The 17,457-nt window shown below is 35.4% G+C and overlaps 1 protein-coding gene across 9 annotated transcripts in view; it reads right to left on the minus strand.

The window, feature by feature from the left end:
- Positions 1 to 17,457, minus strand: part of LOC136038704 (uncharacterized) — a 211,762-nt gene that overhangs the window by 3,094 nt on the left and 191,211 nt on the right. For all 9 annotated transcript variants that reach the window (XM_065722024.1, XM_065722026.1, XM_065722017.1 and 6 more), the window contains 2 exons: positions 12,758 to 13,008; positions 9,231 to 9,461 (listed from right to left, as the gene is read on the minus strand). In XM_065722024.1, the coding sequence (XP_065578096.1) occupies positions 9,231 to 9,461; positions 12,758 to 13,008 (482 nt within the window). The remainder of the gene's footprint in view (positions 1 to 9,230; positions 9,462 to 12,757; positions 13,009 to 17,457) is intronic.

The following is a 17,457-nucleotide window of genomic DNA, read 5'->3' on the forward strand; positions in this document are numbered from 1 at the left end:
TCCCCTGACCATCTCCAGTCGTCTTGTCCCAGTGTTACACCAAAATGTGCGCGATGTGCCGGTCCTCATGTTTCAGATAGAGACTCGCCTTGCAATTTGTCACCTAAGTGCGCAAACTGTGGAGGTGATCATGTTTCGTTTAGCCTCACTTGCCCTAAATTGAAAGCAATTGTCAGTCGCAAGTTACCAAAAACAAACTAATGTCTGAATCAGTATCACTCGTGTCCTTCAATATTAATGGGACGAAAAACAAGGACCTGACCATTGATGAACTGTACAGTAAGTTTGACATTGTATGCTTTCAGGAACATCTTTTGACCGCAACGAGTGTTAATTTCCTGCGCCGCAGTTCCGCCCACTTTGTTTTCACAACAAATGCTAAATCTACTTTTGGAAGGCCTTCAGGGGGTTTAGCATGTATTATAAAACAAAAGCTCAGCTTTCTGTCTCCGTCATGCTATTTCTCTGATGAACATTTATTGGCTATAAGACTTGGTAAAACCGTATTGATAAACACTTACCTGCCTCATGATGGGAAGAATATGATATCGCTTAATAAATTCTCCAAAGCATGCTCTAGTTTGAAAACTCTCCTTCAAAGTATAAGCGCAAAAATGGGTACGAATTTATTATTATTGGAGATATGAACACTGATATAAAACGTGATTCTGCTCGTACTGTGAACCTACTTGATTGTCTCCCTGATTACAGAATAATTGCGAAGGATCTACCTTTCTCGTATGTGCATAATTCCGGTAGCTTATCGGATATTGATCACGTGATTTGTTCCCCGTTCATTACATCTTCAACAGTGCATGTCCACGAAGATGAGCAAGATATTGATCACCTTCCTTTATCGCTATGCTTTTCGATTAGAAAAGACAGTACTGACCAGGCTTGTGCTCCTGCCTCTAAATGGTTTGTGCGGCGTAATTGGAAAAATGTTAATATGCCATTATATATTTCAACCCTGGCCATTCTCCTTGGTTCTTTACGTGTACCTTTTCATCTACTCCAGCTGAGTGTTAGTCCTATTAAAAGTAATTACGATCTGAATCATTATTACAACCAAATCGTGTGGTGTTTAAAACGCGCTGAGGAGGTTGCTGTCCCTCAGGAGCGAGTGAGGAAAAGTACAAGGAAACCAATCTGGTCGTGTGACCCTGAGCTGAAAAGTGTGAAAAATAAAGCCAAATTGTGGCTGCGTATATGGGTTGCTAACGGTCGACCATTAGCTGGGAATGTGTTTGAAATAAAACAAAAAACTAAGCGTGAGTTTAAGAAATGTCTGCGATCGAGCCGTTACAAAGGGTTAGACTGTCCTACCAATAAGAAAGATTGGGACAAAGTGATTAATTCAGCTAAATTAAATAACTCGGCAAATCCTAATTGCCCCATTACGCCTTCCGCATGGTCTGACCATTATTCAGCTATATTTTCCAAAGTGAATTATGCAGTGCACGCGCTTTATTCGAAATTGCTTGATTCGGTTCTCCCGCCTTCCCTGACTCAGGCACAAGTTATTCCCGTTTCAGTTGACGCTGTAATTGCATCTGTTAAGAAATTGAAATCAAGTTCTCTTGATATTGACGGTATCAGTGCTTGTCATCTAAAAATAAATTGCCCGTCTTTGTTTTTCCATTTACAGTTGTTTTTCCAAATGTGCCTTTGTTGTTCCCTCGTTCCTGATAGCTTTTTGTGTGGAACTGTCACTTCTGTACTTAAACGAGGTAAGACTCCTTTGGATTGTTCTTCTTACAAGCCTATCACGGTTGCTTGTAAATTTTAGTAGAATCCTTAAATATATCCTACTTCCTTTCATAAGTATGAATGCTAATTTCGGGGAGAATCAGTTTGGTTTTCGGTCTGGCATCGGATGCCAGCACGCTCACCGTGCTCTTGCTTTCCTTCTTAAATATGCTTCGGCTAAAGGGTATGGTCTTCATTTTTGTGCTCTTGATCTTTCTAAGGCTTTCGATAGTGTTGTACATAGTCAGGCTCTTTACTCTCTTTATAGTCACGGTATTAACCTTTCAGTTATTTTTCTTCTAAGGTTTTGGTATAGTAATTCTTATCTCCGAATTAAAACTAATGGTGCCCTTTCATTTTCTAATGTTTTTGTTCGTCGGGGCGTACGGCAGGGTGGAGTGTTATCTCCTAGTATTTTCAAATTTTGTATCTCTGGTATTCTTGAGAATATTTCTTCTATGTGTTTTGTTGGAGTGATATTTCTTACCTTGCTTATGCTGATGACATTCTTCTAATTAGCCGGTCTAAACTCAGTCTATCGCAGATGGTTCATAAAGTTTCTTCTTCTTTTACTAAAATCAGTCTTTCGCTTAATGTTGATAAATGTGAGTATCTTTCTTTCAATGTTCCCTCTTCTCCTAGGCCTCTAATTTTTCAAAATTTTTCTATCCCTCATGTAGATTCGATCCGGTGGTTGGGTATTACACTTACAAAAAATCTTAAAACTCTTCGGGAGCGTGCTGTCTGGGATGCTAGAGTGAAAATCCAGATTGGTTACTCTAAAATTGTAGCTAATCGAGGGAAATACAATCGTATTGCCCTTGGTAAGCTTTATTCTACTTTTTCCGATCATTCTGTTCTTTACCTTTCTGGGCTTTACCCTATATTTAAGAAAAAAAATATTAGCGATATTCGATCCTCTTATTTCCGTTTCTGTAAATTTCTTCTCTATCTTCCTCTGTGGTATAGGAATCGAAAGATAATCAAAAAGTTCCATCTTCCGAATATTACTGAGAAGCTGACTGATCTACACAAAGAGCTCTCAGAGACGGCGTATCGGCATTTGTCGCCTCACCACGGTCTGATCCGTTTGTATGATTAATGTCTTTTGTTGACTCTCGTTTTTTTTTGTATCACATTTTTGTTTTTCTTTATTCGTTTTCCGTTTTTCTACAAGTCTTTACTCCACTATTTGTCTTTTTGATGTAAGTGGGTTACAAATAAATATTTATTATTATAACAAGGGGCAATGTGACAAGAGTGCAAATAATTGACCAGATTGACAAATTTATTTAAAAAAAAGAGTGAAATAGAAAAGAAAATTAATGACGGCACCATAAGAAATTGGGGGGGGTCCTCCCAGTCCCCCTGTATCCACCGTTGACATGTTAAAATGTGCTTGTTGGCTCCGCCGGCAAAAGTATAGTGGGAATAACACTTTGGCCAGGGATCTGAGGAAGGGATTGAAAAATATTACATTGGCTTTACAACTAGTTGAACCTTAAGGCAGGACGGACTTTTAAGGAATCTTCCTATACCTCCCATGTTAAAAATTTGGAGTTTGCATGACGTTTCAGAATTAGTGATTTCGGCGGTTTTTATGTAAATAGAAATAAAAAAAATCTGGTGAATATTTTGATCTAATCAAATCTCAAAGCCGACGATTTTCTTTTATAATTCCAAAACAATTATAAAGCCTGTTTTGGGTTTGCATTCTAGATTGCTACATTTGACACTGTTGTTGTGGGGTATCAAAAAATAGAGTAAAAACAATTCTATTCAAAAATCAGACACTTATTTCTATAATATATACTTGCTGGCTGCAGGCCCATCAAATACTTTACATATTTGTGTTCCGAAGTCAAAAATTCCTCTAAAAAAACTAGATGCAGCTGTAATTGGAGCGCGTGAGAATGCATAAATTAGACCAAGGCACTAACCACTCGGACTCTTCAGGAGCGATTCAGTCAAGCATTAGTTAGTTGTAACCTGCTTAAACAGAGTCTGGAAAATAAGTAGCATGGAGACATCAAACTGCCGGTTAATAAATATATATACAAAATTATATTGTATAAATAATTGCAAGAAGAATTGCTAAGGATAGCCTATGCCTAATCGTAATTTTGAGTGACAAAACCCCTCAAGTTCAACCTTTTTATGTTTGTTTAGTTGAAGCGACGAAGAAAACTGATACCTTTGTATTTGACCGTGTTTCCGCCTAAAAAAAAGAATTGACTAGAAAGTAAAATGCTTGGACTTCGACTAGGCCTTATGTGTATGCATGTAAAGTACCCCAAATTTTTCGGAATAACTAAAAGTGGAAATATTGGCACAAGGATCTTACAACTTTTTTGGTTTTGTTTATTCGCTATTGATTAATTTCCGAAAAGATCGCAGAGAAATTCGAAGAAAGGATTTGAAAATATTATAATAACTCTGCAGCCAGTTGAACTTGTCGTTTTGTATCATTGGTATCATGCCACATAAATACTTACAATAATATATTATATATCATAATTTGTGCTATGAAGCTATCACTAACTTTTTAAAATCACAATGTCGCAGTTGCTCTTCACTATGATACTTACAATAATATATTATAGATTTTAATTTGTGCTATGAAGCTATCACTAACTTTTTAAAATCATAATGTCGTAGTTGCTCTTCACTATAATAATTATAGAACTACGACAATGATTTTATTATTATTTAAATCGTTGCGTAAACAAGGAATTCTAGGGCGAAATGCTTTTTCCTACCTTCATCTGTATCAAATACCAAAAACAGGTGCATTAGTTTGCACGAGTTTATAGCCCCTCACCCTTGAAGATGACCATGAAGCTAATAAATGATTGATGAAAAACTTTTTTTTTGCTATCGATCACCAATAAATAAGATATCTAGGTCATCAGCTAGTACAACTCATCAGTTTTTACTAGATGGGGCACGTTAATATCCCCTTAAACTTTCCCCAATTAGAACAAATCGAACTGGGACACCGAAAAAGGATAAATAAACTAATTTTCAAAGGTATCTAACCCCTCCTCCTTGAAGAAGATCGTCGTTTAACAGCCCATTCTTTCTTGTACGTCCCTTTCTGTAGCGGAAATGAAACCAAATTTTTGGTATACGCAAATATGCCAAAAGCCATTAATAGGCATATCCAATAGCAAAAGATGCCAAACACTCATCGCCGAGGATGACTATGGTATAAGAAGGATTTGAAAACACATATATATTAACTTTTTAGCCGCTCGAACCTTATCCTTTTCAACCGGTAACATAGTTACAGAGTCAAACTTTAAAGACTTCCGTTAGGAATTAAAACTACAGATTAGGCTTATAAGTCTAAAATACATGTCAGGTATCCATGGCCAAATAGACAAACCAGCTAGGAAAAGTTGCAAGCCACTCATCGACAAAGCTGACTATGGTCTTACATTCGAGTGTTACTTCCAAGTCTCTAAATTTTCTCACGCTTTTAATCCAAATTCTTTAGGTCAATGTGTCCACCGAAACTGAAGTTGTTAAACTCTGAAATGGTATGTATTATGAAAGAGCTTTAAACTTCCCCTATAATGTTATCGAGTCTAGTTGTTACTATAGCGCTATCTGTCATTTTTCACAATCAAACTACTATAGAAAGACATTCCTAAAACCAAAAGAAATCTGCATCAGTCAATAGAAGCACATAACCCCTCATCCCTGATATAAGGTAAACTAGTTAGCAAAAAATCTAGCCCCTTAATCTAGAAGATGGCAGTACTCTATCAACCTATTTTTACTTGCGAATTCCTCTTTGTAGCGGACAAGAAACCAAATTTTTCGTATCCTCAAATAGATGGGAAGCAAATAAGAGGCACACCAACTAGCAAATAATGCTAACCCCTCATCACAAAGATGACCAAGGCATAACAGCCAATTGTTACTTACAAGTCCCTTGCATGACACAAAACTTAAACCATATTTTTATAATCAGTACCATGATACTGAAGTCGTAAGCCCATAAAAAAAAAAAAATAGATTGTACATCGCATGAACGATTTTTTCATACGAAAAAAACTGATACAATCGGGCCAGGATTTACGAAAGGCCCACTAGACCTGGGTATTTGGGCCCACCAGGCCCACTAGACCTGGCGCAAAATGTTGAGGGGCGCCAAAAAAAACCACTGAGTGATTATTTTTCTTAACAAAACTGGACTGGTGTGATCTATCGTCAAAGTGTCAGGTGCACTAAGCTGCTGCGCTGCCTATTCACAGAAAAGTAATTTCAAAACAATACAGGAATTCACTAGACGCTTATAAACTGTCAGATGTCTCCCAAGATTGGCAGCTAAAACCTCGTATCACCTCTCTCTTGCATTACTTTTGGCTCATCACTCATCAGTTGTCTTCTGTTCAGGGCTTCCAGTATCTCTGGATTTTCGGGAATTTTCCCATAAATATCTGTCCCCCCCCCCAAAAAAAAAAAGAAAAATTGCTTGGGCATCAAAACATTTGGGCCTAGGAGAGACAAATATTTGAATCCAGCCCTGGATGTTGTGTACTTAGGTCAGTTCATAAACGACTATTTATCAGCATTGGAAAAAAATTTATCGGTTTTGATTTAAAAGTTGATTTACTTGCTGTGGACCAGCTTTATACTATTCCTACTTAGAAAGGAGCAGAGGGAGAGCTCCAATTTCTTCAGCGACGTGGCCAAGTAACCGTCACACATCTTAAGCACTTTTCGATTTCAGTCTAACTTCGATTTGAACCTGCTAGAAAATCAGCTTTCTAGTCAGAAGCAGAAACGCGGCTTGACGGAACAAAAACATGGCTGCATATCTTCAATAGTCGACTCCGGCATACACAATAAAACTCCACAAAACTCACGCAGAGAGTTTCTGTTATCGTCTTGATTTTTCTAACGGCCTGAACTTTGATTTCTTCAAATCTGTTACGGTTTTGAAAAAAAAAAAACCAATAAAGAAGAATCATCTCCGATTTATACAAGTGTTTATTGCAAAAAAAGTTAGTGCAAGATAATTCAATTTTTGCTGGATCAACTATCAAAACAAATACCGAATATTTGCCCACTGGAAACGGTTGGTCATTTACTAGTCGATTCTTCATTCGTTTAAAACTTAGCTCAATAATTTTATGTTGGCCTAGATGAAAACGTTTTCAGAAATCACATAGGTACATAGAAATTAATTTCTTGGGAGGTTACCCCCCCCCCTGCGTACATGCCTGACAGGAAAATTTGTTGAGTATTCCAGACAAGCTACTATTAACATGAATCGTTGCAAATATCAATGTCAGCGCTTCAATACCTATATTTATTTTTAGGATGTTGAAAGAACATTTTCTCCTGATTTTATGTCAAGAAACCAGAAAAGACCGGAGTCACACATGTAGGCAATAGGGACGTTTGAGTGCGTGTCCCCCCCCCCCCCAATAAAAGATATAAAGATTTTTACAAACTTTCCTAAATTCTCATGTAATTTCAGCTTGATTTAGCAATGTTTGCATTATTAAGTAGAACTTCACCCTCCCCCTCTCATACAAATTGATATTAATGGTGGGTACTTGGCAAGCCAAGGTAGATTACCGGTATGTGGTTTTCTCTTAATAAAGATTTTCAACACTTCTTTTAAAAGAAAATTTTCTCTAAGTAAACTGAATAGTGTTATAAATAAAAAAAATACTTGAGAAAAAATCGTCATACAAACATAACCCTAAGCCAAAACCCTTAAACTTTGTCAGAATTAACCTTGAAGCAATACCTTGAAGAAATAAATAACTTGAAGCAGTAGTGTCCCTGGAAAAAGAAAAAAAAGAAACGAGTAAAACAAATTGAGCAGATATTATTAGTTTATCGATATCTCCGAAATAAATCATTTCCTAAAAAAAGACAAATACAGAATATGGATCCTAGAAATTTTAAGCGAAACCATATATAGGACATTGTATTAATTTCAAGAAAATTAGCTTTAAGGAATAAATGTCGAAAAAAAATGTGTTACAAATTTCAAATATATAACCTGTCAGACGACAGGCATGAAAAAGAAAAATAAGCATAACTTATGCTCTTTTAATCGGATTAGAGAGATATTGACCCCAAAAGAAACATGAACCCCCCCCCCCCCCAGTAAGCTACCCCTGAAAAATTTAAATCGGTGAAAGATATGCTCGCCTAAACATAGTCTACTATGGACTTTTTATTTGACAAATGCCAGTTTTGTCATCAGGGTGTTTGGTTTAAATTATTTCACAAGCTTGAACAGCTGAACATCAATGTCTATGCATAATCATTGTACACCAATCTCAATCTTCTTCCTCTTTAATCAGCAGCCCTTATTGGTCAGAAGTGAGGATGGCTAGAAACTGTTATCTAGCTATCGCAGGTGTGAACAGGACTTTAACAATCTACCTAAATTACTTAAGCAATATTTTAAGATAGGATTCAAGAGGTTCAAGATTTACATTCTAATTAATAGAACTAGAATAGAGATTCTTGAAAAAAAAGTAGCCTGGTTAATAAACATGCGACTAATAATAAAAGTAAGCGATAACACATAAATGAAAAATAATAAATTAATTTAAATTGATTTAATAAATAAAATTTAATAAAATAAAGATAATAAAGATAGTTGTTATTCTCTAAAAATCCAGCTGGTCTGGAAAATAGGAGGCAATCAAAGAGGCAAAAACAGATCAACATTGAAAAATAACTTGTACTTAAAGCTATTAGTGGTTGAAAGAATTCAGACACTCCCACACGATTAATAGTGAATTTAAGTTCTTGAAATTGTGACTACGCCTTGAAAGAACAGACTGAAGACTAGAGAAGTGAACTGCACTTACAACTGGTAGTCTAAACCGAAATAGGAAAGGTAATGAAAAATTAATATGCAATGAAGATAATTTAGATGCAGAAACAATTCGTCAATTAAACCCATCAAATTATAGTTTTGGGTATGTACGTATGGAATTTAAAATCATCTTTCATAGCATTCCGCTTCCATGAGATATATTTTTAGTTTAGTATACGTTCGAGCGAAATACAAGACGAGATATGGTGAAAATGCAAATGCCTCAATTCACCAAAATTAAGGGGAGGGACAGGACCTAGGGGGGAGGGACTGTTTTTTTCAATAAAAATTTAAAAAAGGCCATTTTTCAATGAAAATACCAAAAAGGTACTCTCGAAATCAAAAGGAGACAAGCCCAGTGCCCTCTAGTTGACATCACTGAAAGAAGATTAAAAATAAATTATGCATCGAAAATTTTGTTAGGCTACTAGAAGTGTTTAATACGAAGGGGTATGTTTATTTTTCTTTATTGGTGTTATTACAAATTTCTTACTCATGATTCTCCTGGGTTTTTTTTTTTTTTTCATCACAAAGTATTTGCTAGCTGTTGAAAGCAACTGATGCGGTAAGTATGCGTTTCTATATTGGCCATGTTCAGGGCACATTTCAAAAGGTCACTTACTTAAAGAATGAAATGGCTTTTCCTTTGCTCCAATGATACGATACACCCTCACTGAAGCAGAATCCGGTATTCCTTCAATAAGAAAATGGGACACGCCAAGAGAGTCCTTTGATGCCACCATGGAACGGATAGACAGGGCGTAGCCCCAGAGCCTGTCGGTAAGTCTAACCAGGAATGTTCCAGGAGTTTGGCCTTCTAAGCGCTTTTCAGCAGTTTGACGAGAAATGGCACCTAAAACACCGACTCATCACGCCCTTATTTTCGTATATAAATTAATTGAAATAATAGTTAAACTATGTGAATGCAACAATCTAGCAATAAATGCCAATAATGAGATTAAAGGATAGTGGAATAAGCCGAACTGTGTTCAGCCTCATTTTATTTGAATGAGCCATAATTACAAGTTTTGAGGATCTCTATGTACATTTTTACACGTTTAAATCCTTCCGCTGAAATTTTCCTATTCCAACGCGCTTGATTTAAAATTGTACTTCTTCCTTTCTTTAGTTATATGTACATTTTGTCGGACGAAAACAATTTGTAATTTGGCTCATTATTATCACGGATTTTTTTTTTTCCGCAAAAGTTTTAGAAGAGGTAAGCGACATAGGAACATGTTGGGAAAGAATGAGGCTACTTTCTCAACCGAGAGTCGGTACATCCTGCTCCCAACAAGATGTTGGGAGAGTTTAACCCCACCAAATAAAATTTCCCAGAGAGATGTAGAAGAACGTACATGATATATTGAACAAGTAAATATTCTTCCTCTCCCCTCCTTCTTTTGATCACCCATTATCAAAAGTCAATTTTACAAACCTTGAATGCTCTATTTATATATTTTTTTTTTTATAATTTCCTGTACAATTTTTATCCCCTACATCACCAAAAACGCAGAAAAACAATAACAAACCATACAATATCTTTCCTCTTCCTCGTTATTTATATCATTTCCCTACTTTAGCGTCTCTCCTTGTTGATACTAACTGGTTTATTTTCTCCCCAAATTCTATAATTTTATTGTTTTTATTTTTTTGACTTGTTGACCTATGCATCTTTCTTTTTTCACCAGTCTTATCATGTTTCTTTGTTTTATCTGTTTTTAAGTTTGACTCTGAAATGTGACTATTGGCCCATTTGGGCTTGTGATAATCACTTTTTCGGAAATGATCTGGTTCAAATTATACATATAGTTTTGGGTTGCTCTGATAAGAGTAGGGAAGCATGGCAATTTCGATGAAAGCCTTAATAAGAAAAGCGCAACCAGTGTATTGACTGTATTTCGTAGTAATCCTTAAGTAAAGAGTAGACCTTCTAAATACAAACCAAAACCCCCAACAATACAATTTTTATAACAACATTTTTTTTTAATTCAGATGCTCTGGAATTTGATTCCAGTGATAAGATTATGCAAATGCATCGAAACAATCCAAAGAAGAAGAAGAAAAACAATAATAAGGGAACATAATAAATACTACAATGTATACTGATTCTCATTGGAAAAGTTCAATAATTAAAGACGTCAAAACGCATCAAAAGTTATTAAAATAAGGATTTTAGAAAAGGAGGATATCCTCAATGGGATGCAATCTTGATGAAATGTATACCATTAATTTCAATATTTTTGTAAACCATAGGGTGCTGGTTTGAATATTATACGAACAAAAATATAGAATTCAGCATTTTTTTGAGAAAGATGATCACGGATTCTTTTGATTCATTCTTTTGATTCTACAGATCATTATGCTGACCAACTGGCCGTATGATATCGGGAGATATTTCATCCAAACGGAAATTCAAGATTTGAGCGTCTTTCCTAGCAAAGAAAAGAGATTAAGCAAGATAAGAGATTACGCAAGAAAAAAAGATTAAGCAGAGAATGCTTTCCGAAGCAGAAAATGTCTATCTGTACCATTAGATTCTTTAAATAATGATATTGGTACAAAAAAAGGGAAAACATTATGGACAAACAATTCCGAGATAATCAATTGGTTTAAATATATAACTATGAAAATTTCCTTGTGACTACCCCTTCCCATTTATACTGACTATACTGCTGAACGATGGCACATTTTTCCCTATCCATATATGAAGTCTGCGCAACACTAACAGTTCTTACAGACCGTCTATCCAGTGATATTGTAGTCACACACCAACTATTAGGGATGAAATAAGTGGGCCTTTTCTTTCGTGTATTTGGAGTAGGTTGAATAGTTTCCTAAGACCCCAAAGACAGGATTCTTATGCACAAATTTCTGAAGTTCGTGCGAGATTTCCTTCGGATAAATAAGGAGGAGTCGGTCCCCATCTTTTAACCGTAACAGTATTTTTTTTATAGGATGCATAAATTTTGTAGATTAAAGCGCTATAGTAGTGTCGAATGAAAAGGGAGGAAGAGATCAACAGCCACGAAGATATTTTAAGAATTAAGCTTGATGGTGGAGTGCCAATGCTATTCCTTTTGGGCCCATTTGTGACTGGGGCCCGTTCAGTTGAAACATATTGCTTGGATACATAGCAACAACAAAATCTTCCGATTCTTATTATTAATAACAATATATGAACTATTATCACTACTATTTACGCACTATAGTAATTCTATAGATTGTGCTACTTTTCTCATGTATATTTTTGTCAATTTTCAGGCTCATAATAGTTTAAAATGTTAGATTTAAGCTAAAAAAAATTCTCATTCCTAAGTAATCAGTTTAAAAGTTCTTTCGATTCAAAATATTTTATCTTCACAGTTCCATTATCGTTCTTCTGTTTTAGAATTTTCTAACTGGTCTATTTTTGGATCAGTTTAAATTATTTTCAATAGACAAAATCCATCAAATTTCACTCAAGTTAAGACTGATTAGACAGAAAAAAAACATTGAAAACATTAACTTAAACACTCATTTATTATCGAGTTTCAGGCATACCATTAAAAAAGTACTGGAGAATCCAACAAACTAGACAGACGGAATCAGAAGGGCAACTTAAGTAAAAAAATGTGGGAAAGTTGAGGAATTCCTGAGAAATGTTTTGAAAATAGCGTTTTTGGCATTCTTACTGGATTAAGCTTATGGTAAATGCAAGGCCATATCCAGAATTTTTGTTCAGTGGGTTGGGGGGGGGGGGTGGGGGGGGTAAGAGGTGTTTACAAAGAAAACTTTAAAAACGAATTTATATGCGTTTTTGTTACGTTTTTGCGAGTAAAGTAAAAATTCTGTGGTAAATACAATTTTTATTTTTGTACAGGATTAAAAAGAAACTTTTTAAAAAATTTTAATTGGAAACACCATGGAACCATGGAGCATGAGCCCGGTCGCAAAGAACATTACCTGTTCCTCCTGATGATTCCTTTGTCAAGAGGGGTTCTCACTTTCCTTACTAAGAGGAGTTTACAAAGGAAAACTTTCAAAAAATAATAAAAAATCTATTTATATGTATTTTCTTACGTCTTTACGAGTTAAATGAAAATTCTGGGTAAATACAAATTCATTTTTTGTACAAAGTTACAAACAAACTTTTTAAATTTGACATACCATGGAACCATGGAGCAAGGGCCCCGGTCGCAAGATCACACCCTGTTCCTCTCGGCAATTCCTCACTCCAGTACCATTCTTGGACTGCTTCAAAGCTTGGAGGCTTAATTGGAAGTTCTCTTCGGCTTTTGAAGGATCCGCACCTCCTTAAGGGTTTGCGCCAATATCCATCCGTGTCAAACTCTGATTCTGTCATTGCTGGTTCACTAAACGAGCCCGCCCGACATAGAGGTATTCTTGATTTCTCCGAACTGCAAAGGAAATTAATAAATAAACTAGCGAAAAAGGCTTGATTTGCAAGTCTTTTGGTTAGCAAAAAACTGACTTCGCCGGCTTTTTGTCACCTCCCTCCATGTATCGCATGCTTATTATCATGAAGTCATTTATCTTTCGTACGTTCGCAATTTCTTTCAGTCTTATTTTCTACTTTTAACCTTGTTAACTGAAGCGTTTTTTTGGGTTTTTTTTTTCGTCTTGAAATATATCTGCCGAACTATTGACCAAAGCAAATGTTTTTAAATTCTATAAATTCTCAAAATCATAAAAACAAACAGAACATAATTTCTCTCATTATGGGACATTCCTAAAAGTTCATCACAATCTTAATAGAACCTATTCTAAAATGAGACAGTCAAAGACTCTCTAGGAAAGACAGCTCTGGATACTAGGCTACAACATCATAAGAAATTTACAGATATAGCCAATTGTCATACAAGACACACATACAAAAAGGCTTCAAACCAATTATTTATTAGCAGAGTTTCTCCGAAAACAACAACAAACTTTAAGCAGCAAAAAATTACACTTTGCCATTCATTGCCAGTTTGCTTCACCACATATGGACATTATGCTCACAGAGCTTGGCACATGGATTCGACAAACACATAATTTCTAATGAGTTACGAACGTGCTCGTACCGCGTTCGTACCTCAGAAATATATGAAAAGGCTACACTATTGTAAATTGTTACTAGACTAAGGACGCTCCTTGACTACTAAAGGCTTTTCGTACTCCATGGTTCAAAAGATCATTCAATGCTTGGGGATGCAATATCGAATCAAACGCTTTACTAACATCATACATTCAAAGGCCTACGGTACCGTCGTAATAATCTCCATCAACCAACAAATTACACAAAGGTTTTAGAGCATGAAAACATCTAAGTTTAGGCTGGAATCCACACTGATAAGGAGGCATCTGAGAAGTAGAACGTTAACTATTACTTATAAGTATTCAAAACCTTAGCCAATACGCTTGAAACAGTTAAAAGTGGCAGCAAAGAACATTCATATGGATTCTTCCCGTTTTTGAGAACCAATGAAATAAGACCTAATGAAAAATAAATCTGGCATTTCACTGCTGCGAAAAATTATTTGATTAAGCTATGAGAGATGACGAATAAGGTTATCGACCCATTTCCAAAATGAAGGGCCCGTGCATCATCATGATCCCTTCTTTATGCTTCGTATACCTTGTGAAATATTTGGTGCTAGCAACAAAAGCACCTGATTCAAGAGGAAGCAGTCAATCAATTATTTAAATTTAAAATTTACTATCAAAAGACTGTCTTCATCTATAGATATGAATAAAATTCCTAAGCTCGGAATCAAATATTAATCTACTAATTAAGAGGTCGCATCTGATATGAACTTGACTGTCTGGTTACACCTTTTGTTGAACTTCATTCATTTTTGGACCGAGTCAGGACTTCGTCCGCCTTTAAGTAAAGTCAGTCTGGAGCTTGGACTTAGCTTGTTTTTGCATTGACTCAGAACTTAACTCATTTTCAGACTGCATCACCAAAATTCTGCCGCTTGGATTTATGTTACTTTTACAGAAGGGGACTTCAAATCGTTTTTACATAGATTTTGAAGTTAACCAGTTTTTCCACGAAATAAAGACTTCACTTGTTCTTGTACTTGGTCACTTGTTCTAGGTTTGTAATTGATTATAATTTGATATAGTTGCTGCCCTTCGCCTGCCTGTCAAAACAGTCCTCATCATTCCTTAAAGTATTCTATAGTATGAATTTCAAATATGTACCTAGAGACTGAGAAGCAGGAACGAGAAAAAAGAATTCAAGACAGAACAGGAAATACCTATTACCGCTACTTAAGATGATAAAGTTATACATCCTCCTACATCTGTTGACCTCTGGACGGCCTGTTCTCATAAGTATGAATAGCATTAGAATGTCTTGAATGAACATTTGCAATTTTACTAAACCATTATACTCATTGGAAAAGAGTATGTGACTATACGATTTAAGTAAGAATAAGATATGTCAAGAACAATAGGGATTTGAAAATGGTAACAATATGGATGCAGATCAGTAATTGTAACATCATGTACTTACTCGTTTTAATTTAAAATAACAAAGAGAATGACGAAAGCACTTGCGGATCTGTCAAGATAGAATGATAAGCACTCTATAAAGTCGACTGTTGCTTTAATTTCAGACTAGAGAAAAAAACTGTGGCTTTTAAGCCCAAAAAGTGCATCTCATGATTGTTCCTTCAACCCTTTTACAGCTTAGAAATAACAGCGAGTTAATAGAAAACTATATATAATAAAATAACTTGAAATAACAATTAAGCACAAACTGGCCACCCTCACTGCATGTTCAACAAGCATAACTAAGCCTAGATTACAAGTATAACTTCAAAGCAGCCCCTGAGTTTAATTTACTAATCAAAAATTGCTTAAAAATCGCTACTTTTGTGGGAATAGGACTTGGGGGTTGGGACGGGGAATCATCGATTCAGTACTCTCACCAGCAGTATTTTTTAAAGCAATCATCTTTAATTAGTGATACGATGCATCATTTTTAAGCAAACAAAAACCGACATAACAAACAGTGTCATAGATAATTCTAGTAGATGGCTGCATCTGATACAAGTTTTCAGAGAGCTACTGTGGAAACGATTTTAAGGATGAGGATGGAAGCATTGAGCCTTGTATCTTGTTTTTTTAATTTGATTTTTTAGATAATGTTATTTTCTATTTTGTTTCTCCAGTTCTAATAGGACACTAGAATGTCGTAGAGATCTGTTTAAGGTCAATTGAAAGCTAATGCTCACATTTACGGGCTTTATTTAATTTAGTCATGACAACATCATCATAAAATACCTTATGGCACCACAATGCGGTTATAATGTTATTTCTGGAGTGTAAGGGCTTGACACCATAAACGATCTACCACTAAATCTCCATGATCAAAAACCCTTCCCTTCCCAATCACCTTTTCGAGTGGAGAATAAAAAAAAAGGAGTTTTGAAAATACTACCAAGGGAGGGCTTATCCAGGATTTTTTCATCTTGGGGGGGGAGGGGTGCAAAAATTTTTCACAAGAAGTATAAAAAAAATTAATTTATTTTTTACTTTATTTTATATATTTTATTTTTTTTACTAAGGAGAGAGGGTCAAAACAGATAACGACCGCCCCCCCCCCCGTAGATACGGCCTTGCTGCCAGTGAAAAATAAAATAATTTAGATACAAAGTTGGTTGGTTAATGATAGATGCCATTTATATTCATATTAACAACAAAATTAATTACGAAATAAATTCTTGGGAATTCCAAAAAGTAATTGATACCTGGAAGTGTCTACTCTTTCTTTCTTAGAACGAGGTTCCAGCTAAATGTGGTTGACGTGCACGGGGGTTCAATTGAACGAAGGTTCAGGTAAATGGGACTGAGGTTTACGCAGGTTCAATTAAAAGAAGGTTCAGCTAAATAGGGTTGAAGCGCACGATGGTTCAGTTAAGCGAGGGTTAAGTTGCACGAAGGCTCAGTTATATGAGTTCAATTGAACGAGGGTTCAATTACACGCACGCCGTTGTGTAACAGACCATTTCTCAAGTTATTGCACCCAAGATATTCTCTTGTATGGTCTTGATGATAATAAGAAAAGAGATCTAGACAACGAGGCACTGAGGAGAACCCAAAGTGTTTTTATTCAGCCCCCCTATGGCTACTTTAGCAGCAACAAAACGAAATAGAGAAAAAAAATAAAACAAACAAGAAGGAATATTTCTTGTTAGGTGCAATGACATGCCTAATCTAATGGGAGATTTATTTAATGGTAGAAGTGAGGAGCTACTACTAGGGATCCTTATATCATAATTTCATTTTAAAAGGTTTTAAGGCCCGATAATAGGAGTTTCCTTTTATTTATTTGTATCAGTTTTGTAGATGGCTTTACCAGCTTTGAAATGCACACATAGGCATATAAAAAAAACTCAGATAGATAATGTGAAAAAATTAACCAAAATATCTTAGAATTTCAAAAAAAGGCGTCCCAGCGTCAAAGATTCATCACTTCCTGCTTCTTTCTTGTTAGTTTCTATAATACTTGCTTTTATCATTGTTTTTAATTATGGCCTATCCACAATTGATTATTTGAATTTTCAAAGGTCAACTTTTGTAAGAAATCGTGAACTAGATATTCCCTTTCAATATCCCCATTCCAACCGCAAATTTTTCCCTTAAACTAAGAATATATTAATATTTGGTATGCATTTATGTTTATGTAATTACAGCTGGGTTATAATTATTCAACAATATCTAATAGTTTTCAAAAGATGGTTTATAAGTGATTATCTTCAAACAACCTATTGACATTTGACCCCTGATTACAGGTTTCATTTTAATAGCCATCGATATGAATCGAATGTCTTGTTAAAAATTAGTATTACTTT

The sequence above is a fragment of the Artemia franciscana genome, chromosome 18 (assembly GCF_032884065.1).
Source record: "Artemia franciscana chromosome 18, ASM3288406v1, whole genome shotgun sequence".
In the NCBI taxonomy this organism is placed as follows: domain Eukaryota; kingdom Metazoa; phylum Arthropoda; class Branchiopoda; order Anostraca; family Artemiidae; genus Artemia; species Artemia franciscana.